Here is a 12,474-nt window from a genome sequence, read left to right on the forward strand (position 1 = left end):
AGTAATTGTCTAATTGAATATGGAATTTGTCTATGGATTATGTCAATTTAGATGTGTAAGGCACCATATCTCACTTTATAGAGTACTAATAACAAGGAAGAAGAACAAAAAATAATTTTTTTATTTGACTATAATATATATTATTATTATTATTGGTGTAACGTTTATCCTTGTATTTTTTTAATAGTAGGTGTAATGTTTAACTAATAAATCCTTGTTTACACACAAAAACAATTATTGTAGTAGTATGAATTGAAGGATAAATTACCTTTTTGATTGATTTATTTCCATACAATAGTGCATTGATACAAAGTACTACTAGATACTAATATACACATTGACTATTAATATTTTTAGTTTTGTACTATATTGTTGATATTTCAAATAATATGTGTAAATATATAACCTAATAAGATTCTCGAATTATATAGATATAGAAAGAGCAATAAGCCATGTAGCTCTATGATCTTCTGTCGTAAGGTTTTTCTAATTATAACCTATACTCTTATTATAAGGCATAGGTGTGGTATAGGTTAAGAGAACCAAAATTCCTATACAAGGAATATATCATTATATAAAAAGTTTGCATTTCAAAATACAATAAAATTAAAAAACTTACATGATTTTCTCTATCTTAAATATAAATTCTTATTTATTATTCCCAAATATAATCTTGTTGTATTATAATTTTTTTAATGAAATCTTGAAATTGTTAATCTATACCTTGTTGCATAGGTCAGAAAAGTTCCTTAAAAGTGGGATCAATAGCGCCCGAAAAATAGAAACAATATATATTTGTTTGAAGAAAACGAAAATTACTAAAAGAAAGTTTGAAAAATTATAATTTATAGTAGGTTTTAATTTTTGCTAAGGAATCCTTGTTTATTCACATTCTTTTAAAGACAATTGTTTATTTAATATATAAATCAATTGATATATTTCCATCTTGATAGATTTATTCATAAAAAATAGTGCATATAGGAAAATCATATAGAGCACAAAGTCCTCTTTGTTGCCATATAAAAATTGTTCTAGTTACTTTGTTTTTTTAACAAAAGATTGATATTTGAAAATTACACAATAAAATATAGTATTTATTTAACAAGTCCAATTCATATTTCTTGTCGCTTTTCTTATTGTTTTTTGGTATAGCTAGAAATTACAAGGACAAATGATGTACGTACGTACACGAATTTGATTTCAGGTTTTGAGTACCACCCACCAATACTTCAACCAACTAAGCTAATTGACATTCACACTTTATTGATCGTGGACGTTAAGTGTAAGAATAGAATTTTAAAGTAGACAAGTCGAGAAAAAGATGGTTGAATCAAAATAATTTTTTTTTAAGTTATATTTATGTCAGAGGACAATATGAATGTTCTATCATATTCAATCAACGCACTAAAGGCCTTAAAAGTGGAGAAACAAAAACAACAAAACACAATTAATTATATTCTCTATGTTTTCAAAATAATGCTCTATTTTGACTTGTATATTTTCTAACTCACAATTTTTATCATTAATATATGCAATTATCCATTACTAAACATTTATTATTTTGAAAATGTACGTCAAGACAAATTCAACAACATTTTGTATGCTAACATTGAAATTTTGTATACATATAAAAAAGTATGGTAAAAATAGAGTATATATACAAACAGTATAAAAGTCAAAATAAAACATCTATCTAAAAACAGAGAGTAAAAGTTAGAGACTCATTTTACACCTAATTTGACTAGACTTAAAGTCCGTTTCATATCCGACCTAATTCATATCTTCGTCCAGTTAGATAGATGCCTAAAAATTTATCAACTTTCACGTGACGAGACCTTTGATTTTGTGTTGGAGCATTGTGATTTGTGAGATAAGTTCCTTAAAATTGTGTTGCTTCAAGGAATAAAAAAGAGTTTTACATCAGAAAATTCCAGTTTCTTACTTGATAAGTATTGGTTAAAGCAAAAAAGTATTGCTTAAGAGAGGAAAACATGGTGGGCAGACTTCTAGTATACATTTACCAGCAACAACTAGCAAGTCAACCATATTTTAATGTGGCATTTCCAAATATATTGCCGGAAGTATTGCCGTATCTTATGGGGTGAGAGATGTTTGTAAAATGTATAAAAATGAAACAAACTAAAACAACTCACAACATTTATTAAGGCACATGCATGCTTACAAGATTCAAAACTTACAAGATATATGTGATACTTCACTTATTAAAAGACATTGTTATTACAATCTTTGTTTTGGGTGCTAAAGATATTGTTATACCTTTTGTTTTGTATTCACTTGCATCAATATTTCCCAAAGATTACAATAATATTGTTTTATCCATCATATACTGGGGTGCCTATTAGTACACCGAAGACTAATTTTTGATCATTTGCTTATTTGAAACTCTACTTTTTTTTTAAGTACATTTTGCTCATGCTCACGGTAAATCCGGATGTATGATAAATTTTATTTTATTTTAAATGACCTTATTTTGGGCCACATCACAAAACAATGAATTGTGGAAGCATTAATTGGTACTTGATGGTTGATGCTCTACTATGTATTTCTTTTAATAATAAAAAACAGTAGCTATTTGAAAACTTTTTTTATATGAGTAAATCTGATGTAAGGCTATTTTTTGAAATGATAATTATATATATCTCTATTATAAGTCACCATTTTAATTGAAATAGTATTGAGAATTATTAAACTTCTATTTTAATTGGAGCGATTTTAAGTAATTTAGAGACGACGTTTAACCATCCCCGAAAATTATTTCTTTCCAGCTGCCAAAACATACATTTGTGAGAGCACTGATGTGTTTCTGAACTTGACAAATAGGCATCAACATCATTAGTTTCTTAAGTGATCATTTCTGAGGGGGCTCACTAGAATTTTCAGGGCCCTTTCTCCTTATCTAGAATGCTTTAAATATTTAATTATACAACCACAATCATTTCTATTAACCAAGAACAATATAGAAGCTCATAACTTGACCAAAATTCTAACCAATATAATTATTTTTTTTTTTGAGGGGAACCAATATAATTAGTTGGAAAACAATGATTTTAGATTCTCATGCTTGCAACTCCTTACAATCATGTAGACTGTAGTATTATAAACATAACCGTGTAATATTCTCTCATCGAATAAAAACCCTATATATTGTAAAAGTATCCTTTTTTCAAGGTGATCGACCTAAAACGTCATTGACATCAATGACTAATTTGCCCTTATAATTGTTACGCATTTGTCGTCCCTAAAAAATCTCGCAATGAAAAAATAAAAAGGTTAAAACTTTAAGAAAAATGAACAATTGAATGAATATAATCTTAAAGATTAGAAGTACAAACTTGAACAAAATTTGTTCATGGATCATCATCATTGATCACATTCAATAGGTATAATAGAAGAACTTCTAGATCTACGAGCATGCCCAAAAGAAAAAAAAGATGATTTTCTAACCCTTCCATTACTAACATTATTATTACACTCTTCATGTGTAATACTACTACTACTAGTACTAGTACTACTAACCTCATTGTTATTAGCACATAATTGCATATGATTTTGCCTTACAATCTCTTGCACTTGCAAGATTAACCCACGATCAGCAGCTGAATCCATGGAAAACGATCTCCTAATCGGCTTTTCGACTTCGAATTGCTCATCTTTATGCCTTAAGTTGATGCATTCATCTCCCATAATAGAGAAATTGTGCAACTTCCTAGCCAACAACTTATTCTTGTGTTGTTGTTGTTCTGTTTTCCTCTGTAAAGTAATACTACTACTAATATCTGTTTCATCTTCTCCTATCTCAATGACTAAATAATCTTGATGATCTCCATTAACATTAATCATGCTTAATCTTCCACTATACAAAGGTGAGATTAATTCTTGTGGTGAAGAACTTGGTGCAATGATATGATCAAGAGGGTATTTAGTTCTTCCTGAAATACTTGACCTACATAGTGGACAACTTGCATTGTTTAAGAGCCAAACATCAATACAATCTAAATGAAATGTGTGATTACATCTAGGAAGAACTCTAAGCATTTCTTTCTCTTCAAATTCATTTAAACACACTGCACAACCTCTAAAGCTTTTGCTTCCTTCAATACTTATTAAGGCATTGTTGTTGTTGTTGTTGTTAGACTTGTATTGTATTGCCGGGATGTTGTTGATGAGAAACTCATTAAGTCCTCGATGGTGGATCGGATCCACCATCGGGGAGAAGGAGATGATGGAGGTTTCGTCGTTTCGTCGAGTGGCCCTAGAAAGGGAGAACCTTCTTAAGGGATCAAGGTTTTGCCAATTCAAGCAACACTTGATCACAAAGATGTAGTAGCTTACTAGTAAAATGGCTATTGCCATAATGGCTAATGTTACTATTGCTATTGTGAAGTCGGAGTTGTTTGTAGAAGAAGTGTGGTAATTCATAGATGATGGTTGTTGTTGTTGTTGTTGCAATTGAGAGGTGATTGTGTTAGTTTCTTGTTGGATTTTAAGGTGTTTGGCTAATGTATCCATAGTGGTGAGGAAAGAAAATAGAAGTTTTGGGTTTTATGAAGTTTAGTTTTGTTTTGAGTGAGATCTCTTTGTTGAGATCCCCAATAAGGGGAACATAAACGTCTAAAAACTTGAGCTTAGGGAGTAATTTGTTGATTTGTTTAGGGTATGGGGAAAGGTGGGGACCAAATTTGTGAAACATATAAGAAAAATACAACTGTGTTTATAAAAAAAGTATTGTACTTTATGTCAATTGTCAAATGACAAAAAGTCAAAGGTAAAGGGGAAGACTTTATTAAATGAAAGGGAAAATTTTAAGGGAAAAAAATTCATAAGTAGTGTTAAAATTTTTATCATAACTTTCATTATACATATGGATATATTGTGAGCATGGTATATTCAAGACTCGTCTTTTACTCTTTGCTTATTTGAATAATTCAAATGAGCAAAATATACACAAAAGAGAGAGGTTTAAATGAGTCGAGTGTGTACACCTGAATGTATGTTGAATACTATTAGTTTTATTGATCTTAGATGATCTTAATGAAATTTCAAAAAATATCTTTAATCTACTCATCTAGCTTCCATCCTCATCTGTTTTAGTTGTAATTAGGATTGTTAGATGCCTAATAATGTATTAGACAATCATATTGGATTGGAAATAAGTCGGACTCAAGAAATTTAACATCTCAAAAAAATAAAAATGGAGAAAAATCTCCAAAAATTCATAAAATAACTAGAAGATAAATGATAAAATAAAATTAAGAATTTGATTCCCTCAATAAAAAGAAATTAAGAATTTGATAATGTTATTATCTTTAATTAATATAGGGATCTTTTTGGTAATGGTATATGCAAATTGACAAGTAATTAAGGAAAGTGGTAGGAATGTGTTTGTTTTATTTCTCTTCTGTTTTTCTAATCAGAAATTGATTTTGAAATGGTTGTAATGGGATCATATGGTCAAGTTCAAAGGGGAACATATATATTGGTCCCACGCACTGTGTCTTATAGGGGTACAATAATGTGGATTGTGGAGATTATCGAGTTGACCCCTTTATTAGAAGATAGGAGAACATGATTCATCTCAAGTTCTTCCATTTGTTTATTTGTTCATATTTATATATGTTAATTGCATGGAGTGTAGAAGTTGCAAGATTCGACTTGATTTGAGGTTCAACTCAAAACATTATGTGTAATATGGGTATATTTAAGAATCAAGGTTGATTTAGTTGATTGTGATTTGCGAGTCCTTATCTGATCTTGCGGTAAAGGTTTGATATTGGGCTGTAAAGTGAGAATTTCAAGTACCCTCCTTCATTTACAAGGGATATTCATCTCAATTTAATTTGTAGACATACTAAAAGAGTGTTTTCAACTTATTACTACAATGCAAGTTAGAATATTATCTAACATTGTTTTTTCATGTTTAATTTGGAATCAATAGCCAAATTTAAGTATATTTGATGAATAAAATGTTAAATTTCAAATAATAATAATCCGCTTTTATATACTATGGTGCTAAACTGTGTTGTGATTAAGAGTAAGTTGTTTTAGGTGAGATTTTTTCACTCTAATTTACTGAAAGATCGATAATAAGAATTACCTCCAAGCATTTATATTACACTCAAGTATATATGTACATTTTAAATTAGACACGGTGTAAAGAAGCATGTGAGTCTTTAGAACATCTTTGTTTTTTTTTTTTTTTTTTTGATACAGGAAAGAAAAACTAGGAACAAGCCCCTAATCGGGAGGCCAGCCTAAAACATCCTTACGGATGACAAGAGAGAAATCAACAGAGAACGGCGGGAACGAGTAACAGAGATTCTGAGCCGCCTGACCTTGATGAGCCATAAAATCTGCAGCCCTATTCGCTTCCCTGAAACAATGAGTAAAAGAGACACTGTTAAAATTACCCAACTCACACCAAACATCCTGTAATAAAGAGTTGATAACCCAGGGAGGTTTCCAAATTTTAAGAACTGCGTTGATAACCGAGAGATTATCTCCTTCTATGATGATCTGAGGTAGAGAACAAAAAAGGGCAGCCTTAATTGCTTCCCTAAGCCCAAGAGCCTCCGCTTGAATAATAGAACAATCAGAAGACAACGAGTTACAACCTGCAAGAATAACTTCACCCAGGAAATTTCTAATAACAAAACCAAAGGAGGCTCGCCCATCACTATATTTGGAACCATCAAAATTTACTTTAAAAACACCCTCAGGAGGGGGAACCCAAACAGCACACCGACGGGCTAAAGCGTTATGACTCAAAGGCTTACTAATAGAGCAAGGCTGAGAGCTAGGAGCAAACTCATCACTCAATTTATTTTCCTCAACAAATTTATGAACTAGGAAGCTGATTTGACGGACAGAAAAAGCTTCGGAGGAAAAAATGAGTTTATTCCGGGTGAACCAAACAAACCACCAAACAACAGCTAGTTGACAAGTCTTCAGTCTTCCAAGCGAGTCTACACAAACCTGCAAATTGGCTCTAAAAGAATCCAAATTCGCAGCTGCCGGAACTTGAGGCCACCCATAATCAGCATCAAGCTGATGCATAATGTCACGAGTAACTTGGCATTGAAAGAAAAGATGCGACGCGGTTTCCACTGAGCAAGAGCAGAATTCACACTGCTGAGGAGTGAAAACATGCACCTGTTCCAGCCTGGCCTTTGTTGGAGGCCATCATTACAAGCTTTCCATAAGAAATTTTTAATCTTAGGAGAAAGCTTAGACTTCCAGATCCACTGAAAATCAACCTGGGTGAGACCACCAACTTTCTGGTTAATAATCAGCTGGCCCAGATTTAACAGAATAAATACCATCAGGGGAGAGGCCCAAAAGACCTCGTCATCAACATTATTTTTAGGGATAAAAATATTGGAAATCTTGAGACAAACATCCGAAGGAAGTAAAGAGCTTAAAAGCGGAACATTCCACGTCCTATTTTCCAAAATAAACTCACTTACCCTAGTTAAATTATTCATCCTGGGATGTTGAATCAATTTGACTCAAAGAGTGAGGGAAAACCCAGTTATCATGCCCAGAAATTAATGGTATCGCCCATTACCCACTTGCAACGGGACCAGATTTAAAAATCAGGCGTAAAGACATCAGCTTTTTCCATTGCCAAGAGGCAGAAGAAGAACCTTGCTCACCGAAGAAATCCTTATTTTTACAATATTTTCTTTTTGTCAAAGCACACCCAGAGATTATTTTCATTTCTGAGAAAGCTTCCAGAGCAATTTCATTTGGTTTAGCGCATTTATTGTTCACACTAGCTTTACGAAAACCTAAACCACCTACCACCTTCGGGGAGCAAATACGGTCCCACCCAATCAAATTAGGAGCTGACGAGTTGGGAGCTTTATTCCAAAAAAAGTTGCGATAGCAGCAATCTAGCTTGGAGAGGATGGTCTGAGGCAGCAGGAAACTCTGCATTTGATAATTTGCTTTCGAGGCGAGATTAGCTTGAAGGAGAACAGCTCTACCTGCCTGAGAGAGAGAGAGTTTGCTTTCCATTTTGGGAGTTGGGCCTGAACTTTATGCACAATGGGCGCGAAAGTCTCCTTTGTCACACGACTATCAATAATAGGGCATCCCAGATAATTCTCTAGCGAATGAGAATAGGACATCCCTAAAATATTCTTAAACTCTTCACACTTTACTTGATCAACGTTATCAGTACACTTAAAAGCTGATTTACTATAATTGACTAACTGACCAGACATAGAACAATACTTATCTAAAATAGAACGAATAGCCCTGCAAGCTATCTACATTTGCTTTTTGCAAAAATCATAGTACATCAGCAAAAGTGAGGAAAGGAACTTTCACTCCAGATTTGCCCACTACAACTCCAACCAACTTTCCATTAGAGACACTATGATAGTGCAGATTGCGAGCTAACAATTCTGCACAGAGAATAAATAGATAAGGAGACAGAGGATCCCCTTGACGAATCCCACGAGAAGGAAAGAAACGGTCCCCAGGAACACCATTAGCTAAAACCGAAAACGAGACAGATGAAAGACAGGCGCGGATCCAATCAAACCACACTTGACTGAATCCCAAATGATGTAACATAGCAAAAATGAAACCCCATTCCAATCGATCATAAGCTTTTTCCATATCAAGTTTAATGGCAATCCAGCCTTCTTTACCCGATTTTTTCCGGAAAGAATGAAAAACTTCATGCGCTATAAGAATATTGTCCTGGATAAGACGATCGGGGACAAAAGCTCCTTGGAGAGGATGAATAATCCGCCCAAGAACAACTTTTAATCTATTTGCAAGAATTTTGGCGATCACTTTATAAATAGTTGAACATAAGCTAATAGGGCGGAAATGCGATGCTATCTCCGGATTGTCAATTTTAGGGATGAGAGCCAAAAAAGTGTGGTTGATTTCAGATAATAGATGCCCAGAGTGGAAAAAAGCTTTAATCGCTCGGTTAACAGACGGACCAACAAGGGTCCAATATTTCTGAAAGAAAAAAGGGGGGTAACCGTCAGGGCCTGGAGCTTTATCGGGTGCTAAATCAAACAAAGCGCATTTGATTTCTTCGTCCGTCACCAGACCCGTAAGCAGAGAATTATCCTCCTCCGTAATAATAGGGGAAATAAGCGAGAAATCCAAAGGGTTCCCGAACTGGCATTGAGAATCAGAAGTAAATCTATCCTGAAAGGATTGGGTAAGCAAACGAGAAATCTCATCCGGGTGAGAGCAGGAGGAACCCGAAACATCTTTAAGGGATTTAATTTGATTGCGATTACGTCTGATTGAAGCAAACGCATGATAGTACTTAGTATTTTGATCCCCTAAAGAGAGATGTTGGCCCCTATACTTTTGCTTCCAATACTTATGATGATAATTAAATAATTGTTGTTTTTTGTCTAATAGTCGCTTTTGCTTTTGTTGGAGCCCATCACTACTTGGATCGGCAAATAATCGAGCTTGAATTTGGCCTAAATCTTTATCAACCTTACGCTGTTGTGTGAAGATATTACCAAACCGAGTCTTATTCCAGATTTTAATATTAGCTTTAAGTTGTTTACATTTTTGCACTAGACAAAACATATATGAGCCATGAAATTTATGACACCACGTTTTTTTAATGAGTGTGTCAAAGTCTTTTCGCTGACACCACATTTTTTCAAAACGAAACGGAGTAGATTTAAGCGAAAAAGATAAGCCCAAAGATAGGGATATAGGGCAGTGATCCGAGGAAGAGAATATGTGGTTCATAATAGTTGCATTAGGAAACATTGATAGCCAATCTATGCTAGCATAGCCATGGTCCAGCTTTTCATGAATATTGTCCACTCCATACGCTTTTTTCCTCCAAGTAAAAGCAGACCCTTGAGAAGGGAGAGCTTTACAAGGAACTAAGGAAGTGAAGTTCAGAAGGCGTTCAAACCTCTTGGAGGAGGGAGGAGCACCACCATTTTTGTCACTAGCATTACGAATCTCATTGTAATCCCCCATAACCACAAAAGGAATACTAAGCGAATTACAATACATAGTCAGCTCATGCCAGAATTCATTTTTAAACAAAGAATTAGCAGGAGCATAAATAAATATAATCAAAAACTGTAAAGAAGACTTAGAGAGAGTAATTTGACACGAAATAAAACGATCACTTTTATACATTACATCCAAAGAGAAAGGATTAAATGAGCATTGCTTCCACATGATCCATAAACCACCAGACATACCAATGGTGGGAATGAAATCCAAAAACTTAAAACCACACTTTAAAGCATAGAGGTTCAAAGGAGGAGACTTACACTTCGTCTCACATAACATACATATACTAATGGAATTAGCTTTACAAAAGTCCTTAACCTCATCAAAGGCATTTTTCCTACGGCATCCTCGAATATTCCAGCAAGCAATCTTCATTTAAAACTTAGCAAAAAACCATCGCAAAAAACTTTGAATACCTTTAGAGCTGTAGAGATCAGGTTCTTGGCCTCTTCAGGGAAGAGGAGGCACTTTCTTCCTCTGGTTCCTCAACCTTTCTCTTCGAGGACTCAGATTGAGAGGTGTGCTCCATAGGGGAAACCTGCTCAACCCCCAACTGTTCAATTTGCTGCACAATAGAGTTATCGGAGTGGAGGGACTGAAAGGAGTTCTCAGTAATAGTCTTAACATCTTCATCCTCATTGAGAGGCATATCCAGAAAGAATGCCCCACTTCCAGACCTTTCATCACTATCATGAGGGGATCTGACAGCAGCAAACTCATCCTCACACAGCATATCATCATAATAACTCTCAGAGAAAAGATGAGAGGTATGGAACACTTTGATTGGGGGGAGAGCAGGGACCAGAGGTAAATCTAGACACCCTATGTCTCCATCACCAGGCTCAATCTGAGGAGGGCCCACAATAGAGAGAGGGAGCACAGAGGAGAGCCTCCCTGAATCCTCATCATCAGAGGAGATCTCAACAGTAGGAGAAGCTATAAAAAGCTTACCCTTACCTTTATCAAGAATAGCATCTGAACTTAGCTTACTTACACCATGAAGAGAAGAAAGATTAGCACTTGCACCAGCATTACCAACAGCCCTTGGAACCTCAGCAGGTTCCTTAAGAACAATACCAGGACTACCTTTCAAGGGAGCAGTTTCAGGAATACCCAAAAGAGGGTGAGAATCATCAAAACCTTCAGACAACACAGACTTTTTCTTAGAGGCAGCTCTAACAGGGTTAAAGCGCTTCTTAGGAGGGACCACCTTCTTATCAGCTTTACTCAATGACTGGTTAGCTAAGTGCTTAGCCTGAGCTTGAACTACATTTGCTTGCTCAGCAGTAGTATCAAGGTTAGCTTGGCCAGCTTTAGCTAGATTGTCATAGAGACACTTTTGCTTTGGATTTTTCATTAAACGAACTTTCATTTCCTTTTTAGGGGAGGTTAGCAAAGGACAACAATCAATAACATGGTTTTCAGACCCACAAAATGAACAACCGGAAGAAAAATCTTCATACCATATAACATAGCCTTGGACAAGATCACCATGCCTACAAACCTCAGCAAACTCTAACAAAGGAGCTTTAATATCCACACGCACACATGCACGAGCAAATCGGATTTTATGCCTTAACAAAGACCTAGGATCAAGCTTTATCAGAGCACCAATGCCATTAGCAGATAAAAGACTAGCAACAGAATCAAAATTGAGGAGCTCAGCAGGGAGCCTAGGGATACGAATCCACAGGTCAACCCACTTAATCTCCTCAAGATAAGGATCAAAAGAAGGGCGCCAAGGGTAGATCACAAAAATATCTCCCTGAACATGCCATGGCCTCTCACTCCAGACAAGTGAGAGGTCACCAGGGTTAGAAAACTTAAGCATCAACCACCCATTCCCCATTTCAAGATATTCCACCTCCCCTTTGACAAATTTCCAATCAGCCTTAGTACGAGAGATAATAGTACGAGTATCAATATTAGAGCTAAGCATTTTACCTATTAAACAAGATTTTGTGAGCTCCACAATATCTTGTTTTACCTGAGGCAGTTCATCCAGAACCACATTAGCCTGAGCAAACTGGGGAACAACAGGGTCCGCCACTAAAGAATCGCCCTTATCCGGCAACTCAGCAAGGACAGAACCAGAATCAACATTCAGAATGTTTTCAGCAAGGTTAGAGCTATGAGGAACAACAGAAGAAGAAATAAGAGCTTCCTTAAAAGAAGAAGGAGGATCCATTAGGAGACTACCAATAAAGCAAAAAGAATTTGTATAATTGAAGTTAGAAGTAAGAGAGTGAAAACACAATCCAGTAATGCTAGATTTAGATAACCAAGGTTTATTTATATAGGAGTTTAGATACTTACCAACCCCTCTACAAGAGGGAAAGGGATTCTGAAACAGCAGAAGTGAATCCACTTTCGCATTAAATGCACAATCCTTTAAGAACGCTTCCTTCTCCTGAACACGCATTGAATTAC

The 12,474-nt window shown here is 35.1% G+C and overlaps 1 protein-coding gene across 1 annotated transcript; it reads right to left on the reverse strand.

Moving 5' to 3' along the window:
- Positions 1–3,353: 3,353 nt before the first annotated feature.
- Positions 3,354–4,686, reverse strand: LOC104894699 (RING-H2 finger protein ATL16). The gene has a single exon (XM_010680991.3). The coding sequence runs from the start codon at positions 4,528–4,530 to the stop codon at positions 3,382–3,384; it is 1,149 nt and encodes a 382-aa protein (XP_010679293.2). The 5' UTR covers positions 4,531–4,686; the 3' UTR covers positions 3,354–3,381.
- Between the last annotated feature and the right edge of the window lie 7,788 nt (positions 4,687–12,474).

Source organism: Beta vulgaris, chromosome 5 (genome assembly GCF_026745355.1).
Source record: "Beta vulgaris subsp. vulgaris cultivar EL10 chromosome 5, EL10.2, whole genome shotgun sequence".
Classification (NCBI taxonomy): domain Eukaryota; kingdom Viridiplantae; phylum Streptophyta; class Magnoliopsida; order Caryophyllales; family Amaranthaceae; genus Beta; species Beta vulgaris.